The following is a 27,075-nucleotide window of genomic DNA, read 5'->3' on the forward strand; positions in this document are numbered from 1 at the left end:
ACTAAGTTCAACATGTTTGAAGTTTTAAATGTTCAAAACAGACCCAAGCCAAGTATTTATACTTTTCAGAAACATACATTTTGTGAGTGTGGTATTTCTATTGCATGAAAACTATGCTCTGTGTCACCATACTTTGTTTCACACTGAAGTTCGTCTGTGCACAAATACCTGAAGAAAGACTGTTTTTTGTCTTAAACCATGCTTTATTTGTGGTGGGGAAATAAAGAGTGCTGAAAAAATATCAATCTGGAAAGTAGGTTGTGCTTCAGCACAAGAGGGAGGATTCTACATTCTGACATTTTTTTCTATCCCAAATGGGATTTTGTAGCTGTTGTTTACTTTGGAGAGAACGATCCATCTTACATTAGTTCTACCTAATATCTCAGTTATTTTGTTGGGACATTAGCAGTGAGGCAGTACACCCAACAGACTGCTCTTCATTTATATTGTAAGTACTTTCCTGCTTACTGCTTTATTCTACTAAATTTAATGTTATCATGCGAGTTACATATTGTTTGAAGTATTGCTTGACATTCTAAACATATACCTAGAAAATCCCTCGGAGCTACAATCACAATATTTAATACAATCTCTGTTTTGAAAGATCAGATTTCATTTTTGTTACACATTGAATCAGTTAAACCAAGGTAAATCTGGGAAAAACGTACATTACATATATTTTTAATTATCATTTCAGTTCTTCACTGAGAAGATGAGCCCACTTCTTTTTTTGTGCATCTTGTGCCTGTCGGCCCGCATCACCTACACTCAGTTTCCAGGTCCTCCTGGTCTTAAAGGTGAGAAAGGAGATCCAGGAGTTTCTGGGACACAAGGAGTGCCTGGACTACGTGGGCGAACTGGAATTCCTGGACTGCCTGGACTGCGTGGACATCCTGGTGAAAAAAGTCTAAAATATTATGAGTTCACCACAAGAATGTTGTAAAGAATATAACTTCTTATCATCGTTTGATTTTGACACATATTTATGTACTTTGACTTTATAAGGCTTTATGTCTGTTTCTTTGCTTTCAGGGGATGTAGGAATATATGGGCTTCCTGGGCACCCTGGAGAAACAGTGTGCACTGAAGGTAAAGATAAGATACAATAAGATGAGAAGATCCCATGTAGCATACTGATATTAGTCCAATCTGTGTCAGACAGCACAAGATCAGTTTGATGACAGATTGCACAGTGAATTAGTTGATGCTCTGTAATTTAAAAGAAAAATAGACCACACAGCTCCTTTCATTCCTGTTGTATGCTCACAATTTAATTTCAGCTACAGTTGAATCCAGTTGCCCAGATGTTGAAACCTTAAAAAGCAGACTTGCTGAGTTAGAACTGGGTAAGTATCATCATCAAGGCATTATTAATTATGTTTATTTAAAACTCTTTCAAAGACCATCCGTTAATAATTTGTTGTTGCAATTTACAATAAATCCAGTGTTTTTGCCTGATGTTACAACTTGATCAACATTAAAAAAGTTAGTTGATTAACAGTTAGCAGCAATAAAAAACAGCTGATCAGAACATCAAAGCTAAAAACATTTGAAGATGACTGATGAATTGGCATATTCATTTAGAAGCCTCCAGAGATTTTGGGTATGGTGTGTGATCTTGTTCCTACAAGCTCTGTGTTTTTAAAATTTGATTTTACTTGCCTTTCTTGTATCTAACTATGACAAATGCACCATGTAGATGAAGCTTTTTTCATTGTTTCCTAATTGCTTATTTACCTTTGTTGATAATGATTTATGAGTCACAGTTTGTTCCCTGACATTTTTCTGTTCTCTAGCCATTAACTATCATTTTGTCCGGAGAGTTGGTCAGAAATACTTTGTGTCCAACAAGGAGAGAGGCTCTTTCTCCAGGGCTGTCGAATTCTGCTCCCAACAACACATAGAGTTGGCTTTGCCCCAGAACGAGGAGGAGAACAACGCACTGACTCAAGTGTTTGGCGATGTTTACAAGGCAGCTTGGATCAGTGTCAACAACAAAAAGGCAGAGGGAAATTTTGAGGTGGATATGAAAAACCAACGTCTGACATTTACCAAGTGGGGAGAAGGTCAGCCAGACAAATCCATCCAAGATACAGGCTGCACCATGCTGTCAGAAAACGGCATCTGGCAAGTTACACCAGAATGTTCCATGAACGCTTACATCATTTGTCAGTTATAGAAAAATCCCGGTTCCTTGCGAATCTTGCTTTTGCCAATTTCCCCCCACTATCATGTTTATCTCAACATTTTTATTGCATTTTTATTTCTTATATTACATGTAGAGAAATGTTCTCATTTACCCCAATGGAAGAAAAAATCTAAGCTTGCAGTTGTTTATGAATTATGGGTAAAGCATCGGGGCTGCATTTTGTAGAAGAAAGAAAACTTTGTAGTATTAAAAATGAGACCAACGATTCTCAGTTGACCAACTGAAGTGAAACTCCCAATGGCAATGAATTCATGAATGCATTGTAATAGGAATAACTATTATCTCACAGACCTAAGTTTAAGTCAGTTATTCTGATGCTTGACTGATGTATTGTCAATAAATCATTTAAGCTAACTCTTCATGGTTTCAAATAAATGCTTTTGCATCACTATTGTGCTTTCTGCTATATGTCAGTGTCTTTATGTTAGACAAAAGCCTTTTTCTGTCTCCATCTTCATAATTCTATAAATATAATAATAAATGTATAAAGAATTAAACATTGAACTGCAATAGAAACAAATTTTGTAAGTGTGGCATTCTAATCATGAACTAGTGAAAGTAGGTATTAAAGTATTATTCACATGGTTATAATGCAGTCCCAGACAATGCCATTTGAAGATATTGTTTAATTTTTTCCAAAGGGTGCTTTGAACACTTATGTAGTGTTTTCCTATAAAAACATCACATATTGTGCATTTCTACATAAAAGCCTTTTCAGCTGATTGGTGTTTGCTTTTTGCGAACGCAATACTGTACTTGTGGCTGAAAAACTGGAAAGAAATATTAGCACACACACACACACACACACACACTAATCCAACTCCCAGTTCCCATATGAGAGTATGCAGCTGTTGTTTATATGGAGGTCTGTCTAATATCTCAGCGATTTTTCTGTGGAATGAGCAAAAAGGAGGTCCACCCAACATAGCAATGCTTATTTGTATTTTGACTTCTTCCCTAGAGTCTTTTAAGCACATCCCTAATGCTTCCATGGGAGTTGAGAGGACAAGTAGCAGCCATATGCTGCTAATCAAATGTACCAAAATTCCTCTACAATTATGAGAGAGCCTGATGAAATCATACAGAGGATGCTTTGTTCAAATTATTGCTGCTAAAGGTGATTCTGCAAAAGTCTGATTCACAGTGTTTGTAGTTTTTCACTAAGAAGTGAACGTAATGAAATATTTACATTGCACACAACCTCTGCAACATCTCAGTGTACTATTTTAAACATTAAACTACTGTTAAATTTCCTTTAAATATGTGTTTCAAACAATTCAGCGTCAACTGATTTATTAATCTTAAATGTTGAACTTCGTCTTTTTAAGTCTGTCAATTTTAAGAGAGCTTTAAAACAATAATGCACTCATGTTTTAATCTTATAGTGATGATTGTGTGGTCAAAATGTGCACAATTCTTTTTGAAATTGAGTTTTGTACAGGGAGTTGCCTTTTATGTTAAGTGGCAGAAACTGTTTGTGCCTCATAAAGTCAAACGTTATCATTTCTGCATTCACCCATAACTACGTCAAATCCGTATTCTCATGTTTAGATTCATAGAGTCTTTAAGGTATCACAACACAGTGGCCTTTTTTTGGTTTGAAAGGAGGGAGGTTAATGGACAATCCCTAATGAGATGTTCCAGCTGCTTACTGTGGACTGAATCCCTCCCACATTACTTCTAGCAAATATCTCAGTTCTTTTTCTGTGGAAGCAGCAAAGAAGCAGTATGCCCAGCACATCACTTCTCGTTGGTGGGGTGAGTTCTCTCCTGTTTATCTCTGTATTGTACTAAATTTTGTGCTACCAAATGGTTTTAACTCTTGAAAACACTTTAAAACAACAAAGATAAAGAAGTACAACACACTAGCTAGAAAAAATTAATTAAATTTAGCAATTTCTGCATAAAGAATGTCTATAATTGGAAAATTTATCATTCTTCCATTTGAGGGTTAGGGCTACATGGCTTTTATATGGAAAACTTAATACTATATTTAACCAAAATTTCAGTTCTGAACTACGAAGATGAGACTGCTTCTTTTATTCTCCGTCATCTGCTTGATGGCCACTGTCAGCTTCAGTCAGCCTCCTGGTCCTCCAGGTCAAAAAGGTGAAAAAGGAGATCCCGGATATCCTGGGTTTGCTGGGATGATAGGACCACCTGGACGAGATGGTGTTCCTGGATCACCGGGGATTAAAGGTCAAAATAACCGATGTTATTACTTCATTCCAGCAGTATTTTAAAGGATGTAATTTCGAACTAAATTTAGGTCATTTATTTTTTATTTGGACAGACAAATATATTTGATTTTGAAGCCACAAGCACCTTTAGCTGGCTCACTACCTGTTTATCTATTCTGCAGGGGACCGAGGATTTCCTGGGATACCTGGATATCCTGGCGTTCGTGGAACATGCTGTAAAGTTTACACTTAAACACCTTTTTTTTGCAATGATTGCTTTAGATCATGTACACCTCAGTTATCTGGCATGTTTTCTAAAGATAAAGGCTATGTGTCCCCTGATGTGCCTTGAAATCTATGCATATGGTGACACAATTAGGCAGGCGCAGGATTAGAAATAAGTCTACTGTATTTATAGTCTGTAAAGTCTAAAGGGAAGCTTGACTGTAGACTGTCGTTCTCTCTGTAACATTTGTAGTCACACAAATTTCTCACAAGGCCTCAGTTGTTTTGGTTGGTTACATTTACTCAAAGCTGGAGTATATAAAACAATTTATGCCTGCACGCATTTTGTATTTTCTCATGTTATCTTCTGATTTGTTGATCATAAGTGCCCACAACATAATTCACATGGGGGTAATTTGATCACTGTCTAAATTTACATGCTGGTTAGCAGCATGTCAACGATGATGGATGAGCTAGAAAAACAGTTTACAAATGGTAACCACTTGTTTTTTCCATATTTCTCTCATGACTGAACAAAACATCCTGAAACAGTTTAAAGAGCCCGTAAGCTTAACAGAGTGATTATCTAATCATTTCAGAAATCAGAAAAACAACAACAATTCCTTCCATGTCATAAATAAATAAAAGTTTGGAAAAGAAAATCTGTCAGTGGTTAAAAGTGAGGCATAAAACGAAGAAACTTTAAATGGCCATTTGTAGGTACAGCAGAGCTGTAAGTGTGGCCTCTGTGTAAAGTTCACTAACTTGATCTGTTTGATCCAGCTGCTACTGAGACGAGCTGCCCAGACCTCAGAGCTTTGAAGGACAGACTTGCCAAGCTAGAGCTCGGTAAGTGTCACAATCATGTGTTTTTAATTCAAATTCAAACACAACTCAGTTACAAAGAACTGTTTTTGTCAAATACACAGGACATCTAAAAAATGCAACTTTAAGTCTAATTTTCAGACATGATTGATAAGTCATCATATTCATCATCATATTTCTGTGTGACAGTTTTCCATGTCTCTACAACATTAGATTGATTTTAAATAAAAAGCCTAAGAGTAACAGTTTGCTTTATTACATTTTTCTGTTCTCTAGCCATTAACTATCATTTTGTCCGGAGAGTTGGTCAGAAATACTTTGTGTCCAACAAGGAGAGAGGCTCTTTCTCCAGGGCTGTCGAATTCTGCTCCCAACAACACATAGAGTTGGCTTTGCCCCAGAACGAGGAGGAGAACAACGCACTGACTCAAGTGTTTGGCGATGTTTACAAGGCAGCTTGGATCAGTGTCAACAACAAAAAGGCAGAGGGAAATTTTGAGGTGGATATGAAAAACCAACGTCTGACATTTACCAAGTGGGGAGAAGGTCAGCCAGACAAATCCATCCAAGATACAGGCTGCACCATGCTGTCAGAAAACGGCATCTGGCAAGTTACACCAGAATGTTCCATGAACGCTTACATCATTTGTCAGTTATAGAAAAATCCCGGTTCCTTGCGAATCTTGCTTTTGCCAATTTCCCCCCACTATCATGTTTATCTCAACATTTTTATTGCATTTTTATTTCTTATATTACATGTAGAGAAATGTTCTCATTTACCCCAATGGAAGAAAAAATCTAAGCTTGCAGTTGTTTATGAATTATGGGTAAAGCATCGGGGCTGCATTTTGTAGAAGAAAGAAAACTTTGTAGTATTAAAAATGAGACCAACGATTCTCAGTTGACCAACTGAAGTGAAACTCCCAATGGCAATGAATTCATGAATGCATTGTAATAGGAATAACTATTATCTCACAGACCTAAGTTTAAGTCAGTTATTCTGATGCTTGACTGATGTATTGTCAATAAATCATTTAAGCTAACTCTTCATGGTTTCAAATAAATGCTTTTGCATCACTATTGTGCTTTCTGCTATATGTCAGTGTCTTTATGTTAGACAAAAGCCTTTTTCTGTCTCCATCTTCATAATTCTATAAATATAATAATAAATGTATAAAGAATTAAACATTGAACTGCAATAGAAACAAATTTTGTAAGTGTGGCATTCTAATCATGAACTAGTGAAAGTAGGTATTAAAGTATTATTCACATGGTTATAATGCAGTCCCAGACAATGCCATTTGAAGATATTGTTTAATTTTTTCCAAAGGGTGCTTTGAACACTTATGTAGTGTTTTCCTATAAAAACATCACATATTGTGCATTTCTACATAAAAGCCTTTTCAGCTGATTGGTGTTTGCTTTTTGCGAACGCAATACTGTACTTGTGGCTGAAAAACTGGAAAGAAATATTAGCACACACACACACACACACACACACACTAATCCAACTCCCAGTTCCCATATGAGAGTATGCAGCTGTTGTTTATATGGAGGTCTGTCTAATATCTCAGCGATTTTTCTGTGGAATGAGCAAAAAGGAGGTCCACCCAACATAGCAATGCTTATTTGTATTTTGACTTCTTCCCTAGAGTCTTTTAAGCACATCCCTAATGCTTCCATGGGAGTTGAGAGGACAAGTAGCAGCCATATGCTGCTAATCAAATGTACCAAAATTCCTCTACAATTATGAGAGAGCCTGATGAAATCATACAGAGGATGCTTTGTTCAAATTATTGCTGCTAAAGGTGATTCTGCAAAAGTCTGATTCACAGTGTTTGTAGTTTTTCACTAAGAAGTGAACGTAATGAAATATTTACATTGCACACAACCTCTGCAACATCTCAGTGTACTATTTTAAACATTAAACTACTGTTAAATTTCCTTTAAATATGTGTTTCAAACAATTCAGCGTCAACTGATTTATTAATCTTAAATGTTGAACTTCGTCTTTTTAAGTCTGTCAATTTTAAGAGAGCTTTAAAACAATAATGCACTCATGTTTTAATCTTATAGTGATGATTGTGTGGTCAAAATGTGCACAATTCTTTTTGAAATTGAGTTTTGTACAGGGAGTTGCCTTTTATGTTAAGTGGCAGAAACTGTTTGTGCCTCATAAAGTCAAACGTTATCATTTCTGCATTCACCCATAACTACGTCAAATCCGTATTCTCATGTTTAGATTCATAGAGTCTTTAAGGTATCACAACACAGTGGCCTTTTTTTGGTTTGAAAGGAGGGAGGTTAATGGACAATCCCTAATGAGATGTTCCAGCTGCTTACTGTGGACTGAATCCCTCCCACATTACTTCTAGCAAATATCTCAGTTCTTTTTCTGTGGAAGCAGCAAAGAAGCAGTATGCCCAGCACATCACTTCTCGTTGGTGGGGTGAGTTCTCTCCTGTTTATCTCTGTATTGTACTAAATTTTGTGCTACCAAATGGTTTTAACTCTTGAAAACACTTTAAAACAACAAAGATAAAGAAGTACAACACACTAGCTAGAAAAAATTAATTAAATTTAGCAATTTCTGCATAAAGAATGTCTATAATTGGAAAATTTATCATTCTTCCATTTGAGGGTTAGGGCTACATGGCTTTTATATGGAAAACTTAATACTATATTTAACCAAAATTTCAGTTCTGAACTACGAAGATGAGACTGCTTCTTTTATTCTCCGTCATCTGCTTGATGGCCACTGTCAGCTTCAGTCAGCCTCCTGGTCCTCCAGGTCAAAAAGGTGAAAAAGGAGATCCCGGATATCCTGGGTTTGCTGGGATGATAGGACCACCTGGACGAGATGGTGTTCCTGGATCACCGGGGATTAAAGGTCAAAATAACCGATGTTATTACTTCATTCCAGCAGTATTTTAAAGGATGTAATTTCGAACTAAATTTAGGTCATTTATTTTTTATTTGGACAGACAAATATATTTGATTTTGAAGCCACAAGCACCTTTAGCTGGCTCACTACCTGTTTATCTATTCTGCAGGGGACCGAGGATTTCCTGGGATACCTGGATATCCTGGCGTTCGTGGAACATGCTGTAAAGTTTACACTTAAACACCTTTTTTTTGCAATGATTGCTTTAGATCATGTACACCTCAGTTATCTGGCATGTTTTCTAAAGATAAAGGCTATGTGTCCCCTGATGTGCCTTGAAATCTATGCATATGGTGACACAATTAGGCAGGCGCAGGATTAGAAATAAGTCTACTGTATTTATAGTCTGTAAAGTCTAAAGGGAAGCTTGACTGTAGACTGTCGTTCTCTCTGTAACATTTGTAGTCACACAAATTTCTCACAAGGCCTCAGTTGTTTTGGTTGGTTACATTTACTCAAAGCTGGAGTATATAAAACAATTTATGCCTGCACGCATTTTGTATTTTCTCATGTTATCTTCTGATTTGTTGATCATAAGTGCCCACAACATAATTCACATGGGGGTAATTTGATCACTGTCTAAATTTACATGCTGGTTAGCAGCATGTCAACGATGATGGATGAGCTAGAAAAACAGTTTACAAATGGTAACCACTTGTTTTTTCCATATTTCTCTCATGACTGAACAAAACATCCTGAAACAGTTTAAAGAGCCCGTAAGCTTAACAGAGTGATTATCTAATCATTTCAGAAATCAGAAAAACAACAACAATTCCTTCCATGTCATAAATAAATAAAAGTTTGGAAAAGAAAATCTGTCAGTGGTTAAAAGTGAGGCATAAAACGAAGAAACTTTAAATGGCCATTTGTAGGTACAGCAGAGCTGTAAGTGTGGCCTCTGTGTAAAGTTCACTAACTTGATCTGTTTGATCCAGCTGCTACTGAGACGAGCTGCCCAGACCTCAGAGCTTTGAAGGACAGACTTGCCAAGCTAGAGCTCGGTAAGTGTCACAATCATGTGTTTTTAATTCAAATTCAAACACAACTCAGTTACAAAGAACTGTTTTTGTCAAATACACAGGACATCTAAAAAATGCAACTTTAAGTCTAATTTTCAGACATGATTGATAAGTCATCATATTCATCATCATATTTCTGTGTGACAGTTTTCCATGTCTCTACAACATTAGATTGATTTTAAATAAAAAGCCTAAGAGTAACAGTTTGCTTTATTACATTTTTCTGTTCTCTAGCCATTAACTATCATTTTGTCCGGAGAGTTGGTCAGAAATACTTTGTGTCCAACAAGGAGAGAGGCTCTTTCTCCAGGGCTGTCGAATTCTGCTCCCAACAACACATAGAGTTGGCTTTGCCCCAGAACGAGGAGGAGAACAACGCACTGACTCAAGTGTTTGGCGATGTTTACAAGGCAGCTTGGATCAGTGTCAACAACAAAAAGGCAGAGGGAAATTTTGAGGTGGATATGAAAAACCAACGTCTGACATTTACCAAGTGGGGAGAAGGTCAGCCAGACAAATCCATCCAAGATACAGGCTGCACCATGCTGTCAGAAAACGGCATCTGGCAAGTTACACCAGAATGTTCCATGAACGCTTACATCATTTGTCAGTTATAGAAAAATCCCGGTTCCTTGCGAATCTTGCTTTTGCCAATTTCCCCCCACTATCATGTTTATCTCAACATTTTTATTGCATTTTTATTTCTTATATTACATGTAGAGAAATGTTCTCATTTACCCCAATGGAAGAAAAAATCTAAGCTTGCAGTTGTTTATGAATTATGGGTAAAGCATCGGGGCTGCATTTTGTAGAAGAAAGAAAACTTTGTAGTATTAAAAATGAGACCAACGATTCTCAGTTGACCAACTGAAGTGAAACTCCCAATGGCAATGAATTCATGAATGCATTGTAATAGGAATAACTATTATCTCACAGACCTAAGTTTAAGTCAGTTATTCTGATGCTTGACTGATGTATTGTCAATAAATCATTTAAGCTAACTCTTCATGGTTTCAAATAAATGCTTTTGCATCACTATTGTGCTTTCTGCTATATGTCAGTGTCTTTATGTTAGACAAAAGCCTTTTTCTGTCTCCATCTTCATAATTCTATAAATATAATAATAAATGTATAAAGAATTAAACATTGAACTGCAATAGAAACAAATTTTGTAAGTGTGGCATTCTAATCATGAACTAGTGAAAGTAGGTATTAAAGTATTATTCACATGGTTATAATGCAGTCCCAGACAATGCCATTTGAAGATATTGTTTAATTTTTTCCAAAGGGTGCTTTGAACACTTATGTAGTGTTTTCCTATAAAAACATCACATATTGTGCATTTCTACATAAAAGCCTTTTCAGCTGATTGGTGTTTGCTTTTTGCGAACGCAATACTGTACTTGTGGCTGAAAAACTGGAAAGAAATATTAGCACACACACACACACACACACTAATCCAACTCCCAGTTCCCATATGAGAGTATGCAGCTGTTGTTTATATGGAGGTCTGTCTAATATCTCAGCGATTTTTCTGTGGAATGAGCAAAAAGGAGGTCCACCCAACATAGCAATGCTTATTTGTATTTTGACTTCTTCCCTAGAGTCTTTTAAGCACATCCCTAATGCTTCCATGGGAGTTGAGAGGACAAGTAGCAGCCATATGCTGCTAATCAAATGTACCAAAATTCCTCTACAATTATGAGAGAGCCTGATGAAATCATACAGAGGATGCTTTGTTCAAATTATTGCTGCTAAAGGTGATTCTGCAAAAGTCTGATTCACAGTGTTTGTAGTTTTTCACTAAGAAGTGAACGTAATGAAATATTTACATTGCACACAACCTCTGCAACATCTCAGTGTACTATTTTAAACATTAAACTACTGTTAAATTTCCTTTAAATATGTGTTTCAAACAATTCAGCGTCAACTGATTTATTAATCTTAAATGTTGAACTTCGTCTTTTTAAGTCTGTCAATTTTAAGAGAGCTTTAAAACAATAATGCACTCATGTTTTAATCTTATAGTGATGATTGTGTGGTCAAAATGTGCACAATTCTTTTTGAAATTGAGTTTTGTACAGGGAGTTGCCTTTTATGTTAAGTGGCAGAAACTGTTTGTGCCTCATAAAGTCAAACGTTATCATTTCATTCACCATGCTGTCAGAAAACGGCATCTGGCAAGTTACACCAGAATGCTTCCTGAACGCTTACATCATTTGTCAGTTATAGAAAGTTCACAGTTCCTTGCAAATCTCACTTTGGGGGATTTTCTTTCCCCATGTCATGTTTATCTCAACTTTTCATGAAGGGAATTAACACATAACGTTCTTAAACAATGATAAAGTACATTCTACCCCGTGTGGGGTTTTTTAACAGTTTATTATTTTTCTTTTACCTGTATTATAATATCTGATTTTAAAAAAATTACTACTGCAAACGAAACATATTTAGAGTATTCATCTCTCTTTTATATAAATGCCAGATGGTATTCTTAATGTGTACATGCTTTAAATATAAAAATTATACAATAAAAACAACACTGCAGAAGTGTGGGATTTTACGTTTACTTTTTAATTTTTACCTTTTACTAAAGTGAAAAAACGCAACTTTAATTGCTGTTTTCATTAATTGGTTTGACTTTGTAAACTGATATTAATGAGGCACCATATAGTTTTCTGCTCTTTTTATTAAACGCAGACAGTAATTTTGTTTGTCTCTAAACATTTTAGAAAGTAATTACATAACAAAGAGAGTGAGAATTTCAGAACAAAGATAGTGTTGTAGATATAAACTGTATATAGGTATAAAGTTACTGTGGTTTGATTAGATGTTAATACTAAAATAAACATTTATTCCAAATGAATGTAATTACACGATTTAATGTAACATTATGTTACATATCTTGTAAGATTAGTTAATTAAAAAAAAAACATACATAGCAGAGGATGGTTTCGATCCATCGACCTCTGGGTTATGGGCCCAGCACGCTTCCGCTGCGCCACTCTGCTGCGCTGAGTTAGGGGCACGGGACACTATCAATTGGAGCTCTGCATACGCCCCTCCCACTGTTGTCTTTCGCAGAAGCGACGACGATAACGCATTTTACACCACATTTTACACCACATTTTGAGACGAAATACTTCGTAGATAATACGCAGCTTAAACCTACCTATCACACTACTGCAACAGTCTATGAGAACAACAGCTACCTGCTCCACGGTCACATAAAACATCACGAGGGACTTTTTTTTGGTTGTTCCGCCTTTGTTGTAAAGCACAGTTATAGGCGGCAGAGGGCGTTGTTGCTCATTTTGTTTCAACATTTGAAACAACAGCGTTCAAAAGCAAAGAGACACGTTTAAAAATCTAGATGATTCAATTCATTAAGTTATATTTGTTTTTTTATTCAGCCATACTTTGAACTCACAGCTCACTATAGTGGTCATAAGATTTCACAGTACTCATTTCTCTACTTAGCGCATTATCATGCCCGAGTTTATCATCAAAGTCGGTTTTCATTGTGTCATTGGCTCAAAGTTGACTCATTTTTATCACGTTTAAATAGCATCAGAATCATTTTACTGGTGTTCGGAAATCAAACGAAGAAATTGTGCCTCTAACAATGTTTTTCATAAGCTCTACAATACAATGACAGTTATTGTTTTGCTGAAATAAATCTTTTGAAAAATTGGAAATAATTTATAAATTAAATAACCTGTGTGTACTGTAATATTTTGATTATGCATATTTGATTGATTGATTGAATCTTTATTTTGAACATGTTGAAAAAGTATATAAAAAAAAATAGAATTAAAAGAGACAAATGAACAAAGCAAACAAAAGGAAAACGAGCAACCACAACTCCAAATAACGTCCATGTTCAAAAAGGAGCAGGAAGAAGCATAAGTTTATTTAATCCCACCCCTTTTCCACTATCTAGTATCAATAGACTACAGAAATACCTCCTTGTAATTACATTATATATTATGTGTAATTTTTTTTTTTTTTTTTTTTTAATATATACACATATATGTTTCTATCTATCCATACCTACGTATATACACACATACGCACATATACACATTTTCAATAACCCCATTAACACCTGAAGGATACACAACCTACAATTTTATATATATATATATATATATATATATATATATATATATATATATATATATATATATAAATTATATATATATATATATATATATATATATATATATATATATATATACATATATACATATATACATATATATATATATATATATATATATACATATATATATATATACATACACACATACATACACACACATATACACATATATATATACACATATACATATATACATATACATATACACATATATATACATACATACATACATATACACATACATATATACCCATACCAACAAACCCGTGCATGCGCACACACATGAAAATATTAGACAAGAACACCCTATCAAATCTCTACCTTTTCCCTGTACCCTGTAAAAACCATATCCTTAAACCGCTTTTTAAACTGCGCCATGCTTGGACATTGCTTCATATCTTTACTTAGTCTGTTCCACAGCTTCACTCCACACACAGAGATGCAAAAACTTTTTAATGTTGTACGGATACGAGGATGTTTTAAATTTAATTCCCCCCTCAAATTGTATCCCCGTTCCCTTTTAGAAAACATTTTTAGAATATTGTCAGGAAGCAGGTTATTTATTGCTTTATATATAATTTGTGCTGTGAGAAAATGAACCAGATCTGTGAATTTTAGAATTTTTGATTTTAAGAATAGTGGATTTGTATGATCTCTGTAACCAGTTTTATGGATTATCCTTATGGCCCTTTTTTGTAATATAAAGATTGATGATAGCGAACATTTGTAAGTATTGCCCCAAACCTCTGCACAGTAATTCAAATACGGTGCAATCAGGGAACAATAGAGAATGTGGAGTGATTTGTGGTCCAGAATGTGTTTTACTTTACTCAAGATTGAGACACTTCTTGAAATTTTGTTATGTATATGATTTATATGAGACTTCCAGTTTAATTTATCATCTATAATCACACCAAGAAACTTATGTTCAAGTACTCTTTCAATTTCCACACCATCTACATGAATCTGCACTTGTGCATTTCTAAGGGAATTCCCAAATAAGATAATTTTAGTTTTACTTAGATTTAGCGATAGTTTGTTCCTGTTAAACCATTTTTTAATTTTGCACATTTCTGAAGTAATTGTATCCAGCAGCTCCTTTAGATTCCCCCCAGAACAAAAAATATTTGTGTCATCTGCAAATAATACTAATTTTAATATATCAGATGCCTTACAAATATCATTTATATAAATAATAAATAATTTTGGACCCAGTACAGAGCCTTGTGGAACACCACAAGCAATGTCCAAGCATGATGAGGAATGGACACCCAGCTTCACAAATTGTTTCCGGTCACTTAAATAATTTTTCACCCATTGCAGTACAACCCCCCTAATCCCATACCGTTCCAGTTTATTAATTAATATGTCATGATTGATTGTGTCGAATGCTTTCTTGAGATCCAGAAATACTCCAGCTGCATACTGTTTCTGATCTATAGCATTCGTAATCTCCTCAATTGATTCGATTAATGCCAGAGATGTTGATCTTTTTGATCTGAATCCATATTGACTGTCAGAGAGTAATTTATATTTATCTAAGAATTTGTCTAATCGTTTATTAAACAGGTTTTCTAGGATTTTGGAGAATTGTGGTAGTAAAGAAACGGGCCTGTAATTTGTGAAGTGGCGTCTATCCCCGGTTTTATACAGCGGCACAACTTTAGCTATTTTCATTTTGTTTGGCACTTTTCCCGTCTGAAATGATAAGTTGCAAATATATATTAGAGGTCCTACAATTCCTTCAATGACCTTCTTGACGATTTTCATGTCAATATCATTACAATCAGTGGATGTTTTATATTTACACATGTGTACAATGTCAATTATTTCTTTTTCCTCCACTGATGTGAGGAACATTGAGTTAGGGTTCCTATCAATCAGGTTTTCACTACATTCTACTGATGGCAGTGACTCAGGAATTTGTTCTGCCAGTTTTGGTCCAATATTTACAAAATAATGATTAAAGCTGTTGACCTTATCAGCAGTGTTTTCCATAATATTGCCATTATCGATAAAGTATTGTGGATAACTTTGTTGTCCAGAATTATTTTTAATGATACCGTTTAAAACATCCCATATTCCTTTCATATTATGTTTATTGTTGTTCAATATTTTACTATAATACTCCTTTCTACATACACGTATAATATTGGTCAACTTATTTTTGTATTTTTTATATTTATTTTCAGCTTCTTTTGTTCTTTGTTTTAGGTATTCCCTATAGAGTGTATTTTTCTTTTTACATGCATTTTGTAAACCCTTAGTGAGCCATGGTCTATCTGAATATTTGTGCTTTCTGTTGTATTTTATTGTTGGACAGTTTTTATCGTACAACTCCATGAATATTCTTAAAAATATGCCATATGCAATATCGATATCAGCTTCTTTGTACACCTTGTCCCAGTCCTGATTTAATAGATCGTTCTTAAATGCAGTCATAGTTTCTTCTGTCCTTACACGTCTGTATCTCAGTTGTTCTTCATGCTGATTTTTCTTATAATTAGTGTCATAAACTGCAAAAACTGGTAGGTGATCACTGATGTCATTAATTAATATTCCGCTCACAATGTTGTTTTCCATATTGTTAGTGAAAATATTGTCAAGTAAGGTGGCACAATGTGGTGTAATTCTGCTAGGCCTGGTTATTTTAGGATGTAAACTCAAACTGTACATAGTGTTTAGGAATTCGTCGGTCATTTTATGCTTTTTTGGATTCAACAGGTCAATATTAAAATCACCACAGATAAACATAACTTTTTGATTTGTTTTAGAGAATATTTCCTCTATGAAGTCATTAAATACTTGAATACTAGAGCCAGGTGTTCTATATATACAGCTAATTATTACATTTTTTTCTTTTTCCTTATAAATTTCAATTGTTATACATTCTAGTAAATTATCAATTACAGTTGTCATACTTTCTACCACCTTGTAGTTTAGGTTTTTATCCACATACACAGCTACTCCCCCTCCACTCTTGTTCCTTCTATTTACAAAATTCACTTCATATCCCTCCAGTCCAAAGTCCATTCCTTTCTCCGCATTGATCCATGTTTCAGAAATGGCAATAATTCCAAATGGATTTGTCAACTCATTTAGATATTCCTTTATATTGTTGAAGTTGGCATACAGACTTCTGCTATTAAAATGGATTATTGATAATTTATTTTCCGTGTTGATGGTGTGCTTAAACTGTTCATCAGTGAAGTAGCAGCAGTTACAGCTGATGTTGTAGAAGAAATTATTTTCCGGGTCTATATCCTTTTCTAAGTCTAGAACATTATGGTCTGTGTATCGAAATGTTCTCAGTTCCAGATTATCATAAAGAGAATTCCAATGAGTCATGTTGATATTGTTGCCGGATGCAGATGAAGTTCTTTTGGACTGTGCCATGTGTTGTGTTGTGTGTCACGTCACATGTGTATTCATACCTCCAGAGTAAGTTGACCTCAGTATTTGTCCAGCTCTTCCATATTTCTGATGACCAACACTTTGGCTTGTTCCGGTGTTCCATTGAGTTTAATGAATACTTTGCAGTTGGTGGTCCATGTATTTTGAATTTTTCCCTGTTTCTTCAAGTAACGTGCTTTCCTGGCAATGTCCGCATTTCTTTTTATCAGATGTTCATTCATGAAGACATCGGATCCTTTCAGTTTCCTTCCTATTTAATGGCACCATTTGATTTGAATTAATGCCACATGTCATTGACACAAAATTGACACAAAATATCACAATATTGTCATCTCTGATCACCCCCCTGTCACATTAACCTTAAACATCCAAATGCAACTAGACTGCAGCAACCCTCTACTGTTAGGTGCGAAGGATTTTCATGAATATTTGGAAACACTGATCTCTCTGTATTTTGTGGTAAATGAAAACTCAGAAACTAAGCCTGCTACACTTTGGGAGTATTTAAGGGGTACTATTATCTCTTTTAAATCAGCCAGAAGGAAGAGAAACCGGGCTAAGCTCCTTGACTTGGACAAACAAATTAAAGATCTGGATAAAGAGAATGCCCAAACGCCATCCACAATGCTACCTAAGAAAATACTGTCTTTAAAATATGAATATAATAATCTACTCTCAGCAAAAATCAGTAAAGCCTTTTTGTGCACCAAGCAGAAATACTCTGAGCTTGGTGACAAATCGCATAAAATACTAGCAAGAAAACTTAGGAAACAAGAACAAGACAGTACAATTCATAAAATTAAAAATAATGCAGTTAAGGCTTTAATGGACCCCGGAGACATTAACAATCACTATTTCCAATTTTATCAAAGTTTATATGCTAAACAAAATATAGATTGTGACTCTACGAAAAAGTTCTTGGATAGCTGCACTTTTCCAAACCTAGGGGAGGATGAACTCACATGCTTAAACTCAGAAATAACAGTAGAGGGGATCAAGAAGGCAATTAGTAAAACCAATAAGGCTCTTGGACCAGATGGCATCCCCAGCAAATTTTATAAGAAATTTAGTGAGATTTTGTGCCCATACCTGCATAAAACATTCACTCAAGCTCTAGCAGATAAAGTCCTCCCTCCCACCCTTACAGAGGCAATTATAACTGTTATTTATAAACAAAAAAAAGGTAGGAATGCTGAGAATGCAGGTTCTTATCGTCCCATCACCTTGCTAAATCTGGATGGGAAACTATTGTCTAAAGTATTTGCCAGTAGATTAAGCCCCTTTTAACACAGTTAGTACACCCTGATAAAACTGGATTTATACCCCAGAGAAATTCTTTTTTTTAATCTCAGGTGACTATTCGACATTATTTACTCCACTGCCAGACCTAAAGAAGAGTTGGCAGTTTTGGCACTCGACGCTGAGAAGGCATTTGACCAGATTGAATGGCCCTATTTGTTCGAAATATTGGAAAGATTTAAATTGGGCAAGAAATTTATTTCAGTGGTAAGTTTTCTTTATGGCAATCCTCATGCTCGCATTCTTACCAACCAGAATCTATCACTATCCTTTGGCTTATATAGAGCGACAAAACAGGGATCTATTTTTTAAAAAAATACTGATACAACTACTAATAAAATCTCACTCTATGCGAATGATGTGTTATTATATATCACCCAGCCAGGAAAGACTATTCCTGCCATATTAGACAAAATTAAGTTATTTGGGTCTTTCTCTGGATACAGGATAAATCTGAATAAAAGTGAACTAATACATGTGAGTAACCCATCATGGCTGCAAAACCTCCCATTCAGTATAGCTTATGAGAAGCTCACTTATCTGGGTATTCAGGTTACAAAATGCTATTCCTCTCTATTAAAATCTAACTTCTCTCCCTTAATATCTGAGCTTCAGTCAAGTGTACAATTCACTTCCTATATCACTCATTGGTAGAGTTAATCCTATAAAAATTATAATTTTGATTGTGGTTGTACTTATTTCAACATCTCTCTGTATTCCTTCCTAAAACATTTTTTAAAAACCTGAATTCACTCCTCTTACCTTTTTTATGGGGCAATAAAACACATAGAATTGCTAGGAAACAGCTTTGCAAGTCTAAAACGGAGGGAGGGTTAGCGCTTCTGAATTTCTTGTTCTATTACTGGGCTTTGCATATAAAATTTATGACATACTGGTTAGCAGACAACGGCAATCCCCTCACATGGTCGCAACTGGAGCAGGAAGCTTGTCAGCTTTACTATATAGCTATACTGCCCATTGATAAGTCTATGTATGATGGCAATGTGGTAATACATAGCACCCTATGTATTTTTAAGCAGATTAAACTATGTTTTAATTTGAAGTCTCTATCCCCTATTACACCCATTGTAGGCAATCCATCTTTTAAACCATCTATTCTAGACAATGCATTAAAACAGGTAGGACTTTGCTCAGTCAGTCATCTATATTGGGACAGTGTCTTTGCCTCTTTCAATCAGTTACAAGAGATATACAAGCTATCAGGAAGAGACTTTTTTAGATACCTGCCAGACTCTGTCAGGAAATATACAGGTCTTTGAGAGTCTCAACATTTCCGGTCTTGATAAGTGTCTCCAACTTTCACCTTGTAGTGAGAAATTTATCTCTTGCACCTTTCAGAATTTAATGTTAGTAAACCCTGCAAGCTCATCCTTTATCAAATCTAAATGGGAAGAAGAATTAGGTATCATAATCACAGACACTCAATGGGAAAAAGGTTTGCAGAATATCCATAAATGCTCCTATAATGCAAAACACTTCTTGATTCAGTTTAAAGCTTCATCTACACTTTACTAGAGAAAGGTTAAATAAAATATACCCTGAGGTCTCTCCTATATGTGAGAAATGCTCCGTAGCTGAAGATACATAAGCCACAGTTTTGTTTTTTGTCCCGAGGTTAAAAAATATTGGGCCGACATCTTTGATTCAATGTCTGAAATTCTTCATGTGTAGCTGAACCCTGATCCACTAATAATTATTATGTGCATCTTTGATGATACTGTGGGAATAGACAGTGCAAAGTGATGTTTGATTTCCTATTGTATTATTAACGCAAAGAAACGTTTATTATTATCATAACAATAAATCAGATGCGCGGATGTCGAGCCAGAGCAAACGCACAGTCACCATGGGGACTTCAGCCGAGATCTAGGTTGCATCAGAAGTAGTTGAGTGGCAGATCTAAGTGTTCTAGCAGGAGTATGTGGTTTGAGAAGTTCACTAAGATAACTCGGCGCTAATTTACTAATAGTTTTGAATGTAAGGAGTAATATTTTAAATTGAATACGGTACTTTATGGGCAGCCAATGCAAGCTAGCTAAAACAGGAGTAATAGGGCAAAATTTCCTCGTACCAGTCAAGTGGCGGGCTGCTGCATTTTGGACTGTTTGCAGTCTAAGAAGAAGAGAAGAGGGAAGACCGTAGTACAAGGAGTTACAATAATCCAACCTGGAGGTCACAAAAGCGTGAATAAGCTTCTCCAGGTCCTCATGCGGAACATAATGCCTAGCCTTAGAGATAAGGCGCAGTTGGTGGAAGCTAGATCTCACTACTTGGCTCATTGGTCTTTTAAAACATAGTCTGTTGAGTCTGTTTAATTCCCTTTCAAATGTATATAATCCTTGTGTTTATATCAAAATGATTTTCAAAAAAAAAGAAAACAATGAAAAGGACAAGCACTTGATTATAAAGCGTATCCTCTTACCCTGGTTAACCCTATTGTCCAGCATAAATTGGTCAGTGGCCATCTACTGTGGGATCTTCAATGTATGCAACTGTTACAATTTGTTACAAATATTACAATTTGTTTGGCTTCAGCTTAAAAAATAATGTTCAGGTTGGGTAATTTACTTTATTTTATGTAAGAAACTGTGACCGTTCACATGAAAACCAAATGAAATGAACTGAACTAATGGTTCTTATATGTTTTAGAAATGTGTCCTGTTGGTTGTGTTAACCCACTCTGTTCCCACCAAGATACAGATGCCTGCCTCAAGACCTCTGGCAGACTCTTCATCAGACATATCAAGGCTTTTCAACATCATTCAAATGGCCTTCACCTTCACCCAAATCACCACGCACCACCTTCAAATCTCTAGGAAAATTATTGTTTGGATACTTTTCTCAGCTACAGTTTATATATTTGGTCTTTCTCTCAGAGAACTGTTTCCCTGTCTTCTTCTCTCTATCTCTATTTCAGTCTCACAGGCTTGACCACATAATGACAGACCTGCAGTGCATTAAAGGACCCTGCCCATGGATGCTCTCCCTGCCACCTCCCTCTTTATGGGCCTTTTTAAGCCTCTCGCATAGAGGAGTGGGGGGAGTACTCTCAAGACGAGGACCAAGCATCTGGAAGGATAACAAGCTCACAAAGTTGTCTATCCACTTACAGCTAGGATTCCCCTCTCTGAACGCTAACAATGGACAACCATTCCTACAACTTCCCTTCCGACTGCACCCCTCTTACCAACTGCAAATCTGCTCGCAAGCCTGTTGGATCCACTGTAGTGAACATGGGGAACACTGGCAAGAATCCTCCCCGAGACTATCTAGTCTGGTCGCTGTGCAACACCTTGTATGTTAACTTCTGCTGCCTGGGTTTCATGGCGCTTATCTACTCCATCAAGGTGAGGCCTTGTGCTCTTTTTCTTTCTTTGCTTTTGAAAATGTTTTATAATCAATTTACAGACATCTAACAAAGAAGGGTCTACATTGTTAACTCAGTCCCAATTAAAACAAATCTTTCTATTAATGTATTTATTTTTAAATAAAGTAGCCTTCATTGTTGTCTCCAGTTATTTAAACTCTTTATTAAAACATTTTGAAAACAACAAAGGCAGAAACACTTGGATACACTTGATGAAAAAAAATGGAAGAATTTCTATGCAGTGTAATACTAGACTTTTGTCAGTCTTGAACAGCTTAATGCTAACAAGAACATTGTGTTACTATAATTGCCTCAGCCTTCTGCAATGAAACTTGGCAGCAAAAGCAAAAGTTGTGCAAAGTTGGCAAGGATACTTATGAAACAATGGGCAAAAGTCAAGCACCAATGAGTGGCTGCACCTACAATAACATTTCTAAAAGAAGCAGCGGGAACCAGCAATTACATTTTTGACAAAAAGAAGAAAATTGTTTTCTTTTAACCATGCGTAAGTGAGGGTATAAACTGTAAAAAGAGGGGAAAAAACCCTGCATACCCTATGATTTTTAAGGTGTTAAAAAAAATTCTTATAAAATGAATATGGAAGCATTCTTCATTTAAAAATTGTACATTTTACTTTATTTTTTTTACAGATTTTTTATGTGTAAAAAGCAGAACAACTTCTAGCTTTTCCTCTGTGTAAAAGTTCTGTTGCAAAATCTTTGAGTTTGATTAAACACAGTAAGATTCTGAAGCATGTAAAGACTTATTATTGTCTCTGGTCGAATGTCTCACACAGTAGAAAGCAGGAGCGCCCTTTACCACAGGAATGGAGCTGCAGAGAAACATAAAACAAAACAAAAAACTTAACACATTTTAAAAAGTTAAGAAGTCCTGGAAAATTGCATTTTCAAATCTTGTTTGGAAACACCGCATGACTACCTGGAAATAAAAGTTCCCGAAAATCTCACCACAAAAGGGTGTGTATACCCTTTATTTAATTTTTTTTCTGCATGCACGCGGTGCAGCTCAGAATCACAGGGCCACTGGCTCAGCACTCAGATTAAAGACAGTCACTGGTTCCTTGTCTGGGGAGTTAAAAATGGCATAATTGGTATCTTTCTAATGGGCAAGTACTCATGGGAAATTAGAGAGTTGTATGGAAGGCCCTGGCTGGGTTCTTTCCACAATAAATGGATACACTTAGAAGCTATTCAGTCTGCCCTGGGTCAGCACTGAACCAGATCTGTGGGACAAGCTGTCTATAAACAAAAAGATGATCTGTGTTTTACCTTCTTTATTTACAGTGAATTCATATTATCTTTTTTATGTAGTGCAGATGAAGCTTTAATGTCTCTAGATGTCCCACAAGACTTATGAGACTGAGGAGCAGGGGCGTAATTTCCAGGGGGGGTTATGACCCACCCCCCCCCCCCCCCCCCCCCCAATAATCAGACCCAACCAATATATAAATAGGCTGTTCATTTTCTTTACTCATTTCAGTTATTACCAGCAAAATAGTTGCATGTTTAATCATCTGGGAATTTACCCAGACTTTCAGCACAAAGTTACGTTGATGCTGAGGAGTCTTCATATTTAAATTACCAGTTAAAACTGACTACACCAGATGTCTTAATATGAATTTGTCTTCCTGCATCTTTGCAGGCCAGGGACCAAAAGACTCAGGGCAACCTGCAGCTGGCTCAGGAGTGTTCGGACAAGGCCAAATGGTACAACATCCTGGCAGCCGGCTGGAACCTTCTCATTCCACTCCTGGCCATCGTCCTGCTTGTCCTCCTGCTCGTCCACTTGGGCTCGTCTCAGGGCTCTTTCGACTTCCTTGGAGAAGATGGACTCCAAAACTTCCTGAAACTTTTCAGCTGGTAGATGAAGGCAAGAGATAAGAGTGATATATGAAGAAGGCATTTGATTTAAATCAAGAATATGAAGGCTGACATGAGAATTTATTACACTCCTAACCTAAATGGGAGTCTGGACTTGGGCTGGCCTCTCTACCCCCTAATCAGCGCCAAAATACCATTTTAACTCAAAGGAAATCATGTCAGTGCATTATGAGATGGTCTCAAAAATGCGGAAAAGTAAACTTAAACTTAAAAAAAATAAAAATTAAGAACAAACACATTAAGAAAAAGCATAACAGAAATTTCACACATGGGATCTGAAACACTAATATTAAAATTTCCCCATTTTAATGTCAGCCTTACTAGGATTGGTCAGTAGAGATGTGAAGCTGACCAAAGACTGAATAAGTATTAGTATTGTATTGAGACTGGGAGCTGAATCAAGTTGAGAGACTGAGCAAGCAGCTACTCTGCATCGTTTTTGTTATTTATTGTATTTATGAGTGAATTTGAATGATCTTTTGTCAGGTTAGAGAAAGAGAGAGAGAGGGAGAGAGAGGAATAGCAGAGAGAACAGGGGGCTGTGGAGCTGATGTCTGAATACCACGAGGATGAGAAACCACTTCACAAAAGGACAATCAACATTCATCTTGCATTGACAGTCAAATATATTTTATCTCTCAGCAGGCTTTAAATGTTATTAGTCACGACACACATTTATTTTTTATCACTATTCCTGTGATTTTATAAGTATTTTGAATTTCTCTTGCTGTCTTATAAATGAGTTAAATAAACCAGTTACTGTTAACACTTTTAGCACAAAACTTTTATTCTTTTGTTTAAAAAAACTTTTGCTCAATTCATCAAAGATCTACAAATGCTTTTCAGGTCTTTCAGGAACATAGAGGCAAAGAGGCGCTCCATTATATTGCGGTTTTGCACCTACACCCAACTTTAAAGGTATCATTTTGGGCCTCATATGTAAGCCTGTAGGGTGGTTCTAAGGCAACGGGAAAAGCATGGTTGTTTTCATAGCAGCTGTGAGCCTGCTGTTTTGCCAATTATATACAGCACATCCTATTTCTGGAAGCTGCACAAATGTGCCCTGCAGTTTTGAGGCAGTGCCGACCACTACAGAGGAGTCAGCACCAATGTGGAGGCCTGCAGTGAAGGGGCAACATGGCTCATTTCCACTCAATCTGCTCTTTGCTCAGGCATTATTACAGACTGAATGGGTGTTGCTCCCTGTTTAGCACTCTGAGACTTCAGAGTCAACATGTTTTTGTTAGTTTACTCGTCTACTGCAGATGGACTCATTAGAACAGCCTTAAAACACCAGTTTTAAACAAATTATTACTTGTTCTAATAATTGGTAATATATCTGACAACATTCTTTAATTTGTTCTAGCGTTGCTTATATTTTAAGGAGTGAAGATTGTAGATACAGATAGAGCAGTATACCATATGGTTCAATTACATTTTATTTACATAGCATCAAATCACAACATTGGTCACCTTAGGATGCCTTATATTATTAGGTAAAGACCATAGAAAAACAAAGATAACGCCCCAAGAATCAAATGACCTATGACCAAGCACTTGACGACAGTGGGAAAGAAAAATACCTTTTAATAGGAAGAAACCTCCAGCAGACGCTGGCTCAGGGAGGGGCAGCCATCTGCACTGACCAGCTGGGGGTTAGGGGAAGGAGACAGGATAAAAGACACACTGTGGCAGAGAACCAGAGATTAATAACAACTAATGATTAAATGATTGTGGTGTATAAGCACATTAAACACACCCCTCAGCAGCCCTGATCAAGCCCTGACTATAATGACATGCGTTTGCAACAGCTGTCCCAAAATGACTTACCCTTCCAAGTGTTTTCATGTTCAGCTAAGCCCTGGTTACCATGTGCAACCCATAAAAAGAGAAATCATTTAGAAATGTACGCTCCATGTATGTTTTGTTTTTAGCCACACATGCAATGAATCAAACTTGTACTTACATATGTAAAATATACACCCACGAATACCTCATGAGCAAATCAGAAACTAACCTTTCATATAATTCTTCAGAGGCTCTGTTTGCCCTCCTGCAACTCATTTCCACTCTTTGATGATTTGGGTGTCCTGCTCCTACTAACCTCCCACCTTCTGGACTCCCATCACATTAGCAGCTTTTCCTTTGCTAGCAACTTTATTTATACACACCCAAATCACAGCCTGTAGCTTCCAACTTTCTATTTTCCTCTTGTGGTCTGAGAGAAATGCTTACAGATGTCTGACCCATGGAGAATTACAGGATAGGAGGCGGCACTGCATAGGGAGGTGGTGCTAACTTCTCCATACTCTTTCTCGAGTCGCAGCTGAGGCCTGTGGGAGTAAAGACGTGCAGGAGGACTGCTTAAACTCGTGCTATCAAGTCAGTCAGGAGACGGAAAAACTTCTTAGCAATGAACTTCAGTTGTTTTTTTTTTATAGTTGTGTGAAGGTAACTCACACAGTACGAATTTCATTGCTCAGTGTAACCAATGTATTTTGTGGTGTATATGACAATAAACTTCTTGAATCTTGAATCTCTAACATTTACACTAACCTAAACTCAATCATTAGTTTTCCAATATTGGTTTGTTAGTGTTTTATGTCAAAACCAAACCATAAAGCTACCGGTTTATGGCACTGTAACAAAAGTACTTTTACTCAAATTACAACAAGATAAACAACTAAACACTTTTTCAAGACATTTTCTATGAATTAATAAAAACCGTATCATTACTGGACAGTCTTGGCCAATGAACTATCAAATAGTTGAGAGTTGATATCTGCTATCAACTTTTTGCTGTAATTTTACACATTTATATTTTTATTTAGGACACAGACATATTTCTTTGCAACAGCAGCTTTTTCTGTCACGGAGAAAAACTGACACATAGTCTTAAAATTATTATTCTTTTTCATACATGAAGATACATTATTACATTGCCACCTGAAGCAAACATTTTCTGGTTCAACATCTGGGCTACAAGGGTACTAACCAGGTGTAGAAATTGTGAAGATGCTGTGCTTTTGTGTTGTATTTAGTCTCACTCTGGCTTATCACTTATTTGAGTCTAACCAAAATTGGTGTTCTACAATGTGCTCCAAGATGTATATGATTATGAATATGATTTCTACACATGACACTGTGGAGAAAAATGTGCTTCAAGTCATTCATAAAGGGTCACATAGTTTCAATGATGTCAGCATTGTCTGTAGGACATGTATCAACGTCACAGCAATCAGGAGTGGTTTATGGAATCCATCGCTGGAGTACAATGACTCAAAATTTTCCTACAATATAGTACGGTTGCTACGGTACAATCCTCAAAAGTCCAGTACTGGTCATTACAATTCATCATTTACACAGAAGTCAAACTGATTCCCAGATCATTTCTTCTTGTAGCACGGTCCAGGTTTTAAGAGCAAGTAAAGACTAAATTTTGTTTCGTAACACTCGATAAGCTTTCTTGCCACACCACAGCTACATGTTTTCCCTTTTATGGATAG

The 27,075-nt window shown here is 36.2% G+C and overlaps 4 protein-coding genes across 4 annotated transcripts; all 4 read left to right on the plus strand.

Moving 5' to 3' along the window:
* The first annotated feature begins 299 nt into the window (after nucleotides 1–299).
* LOC309711669 (mannose-binding protein C-like) lies at nucleotides 300–2,600 on the plus strand. The gene is made up of 5 exons (XM_082542101.1): nucleotides 300–448; nucleotides 698–896; nucleotides 1,033–1,089; nucleotides 1,281–1,346; nucleotides 1,797–2,600. The coding sequence occupies exons 2-5, from the start codon at nucleotides 713–715 to the stop codon at nucleotides 2,177–2,179; spliced, it is 690 nt and encodes a 229-aa protein (XP_082398227.1). The 5' UTR covers nucleotides 300–448; nucleotides 698–712; the 3' UTR covers nucleotides 2,180–2,600.
* Nucleotides 2,601–3,833: 1,233 nt separating this feature from the next.
* Nucleotides 3,834–6,519, plus strand: LOC309711671 (mannose-binding protein C-like). The gene is made up of 5 exons (XM_082542103.1): nucleotides 3,834–3,967; nucleotides 4,219–4,408; nucleotides 4,572–4,625; nucleotides 5,398–5,463; nucleotides 5,716–6,519. The coding sequence occupies exons 2-5, from the start codon at nucleotides 4,234–4,236 to the stop codon at nucleotides 6,096–6,098; spliced, it is 678 nt and encodes a 225-aa protein (XP_082398229.1). The 5' UTR covers nucleotides 3,834–3,967; nucleotides 4,219–4,233; the 3' UTR covers nucleotides 6,099–6,519.
* A 1,256-nt stretch (nucleotides 6,520–7,775) lies between these two features.
* Nucleotides 7,776–10,440, plus strand: LOC309711670 (mannose-binding protein C-like). Its single transcript, XM_082542102.1, has 5 exons — nucleotides 7,776–7,888; nucleotides 8,140–8,329; nucleotides 8,493–8,546; nucleotides 9,319–9,384; nucleotides 9,637–10,440. Exons 2-5 carry the CDS (start codon nucleotides 8,155–8,157, stop codon nucleotides 10,017–10,019), a joined length of 678 nt encoding a protein of 225 aa, XP_082398228.1. The 5' UTR covers nucleotides 7,776–7,888; nucleotides 8,140–8,154; the 3' UTR covers nucleotides 10,020–10,440.
* Nucleotides 10,441–17,238: 6,798 nt separating this feature from the next.
* Nucleotides 17,239–24,340, plus strand: LOC309711067 (interferon-induced transmembrane protein 5-like). Its single transcript, XM_082541073.1, has 2 exons — nucleotides 17,239–21,648; nucleotides 23,331–24,340. Exons 1-2 carry the CDS (start codon nucleotides 21,442–21,444, stop codon nucleotides 23,550–23,552), a joined length of 429 nt encoding a protein of 142 aa, XP_082397199.1. The 5' UTR covers nucleotides 17,239–21,441; the 3' UTR covers nucleotides 23,553–24,340.
* Nucleotides 24,341–27,075: the final 2,735 nt, after the last annotated feature.

Source organism: Aulonocara stuartgranti, assembly GCF_965226115.1.
Source record: "Aulonocara stuartgranti genome assembly, chromosome: 7".
Lineage (NCBI taxonomy): Eukaryota > Metazoa > Chordata > Actinopteri > Cichliformes > Cichlidae > Aulonocara > Aulonocara stuartgranti.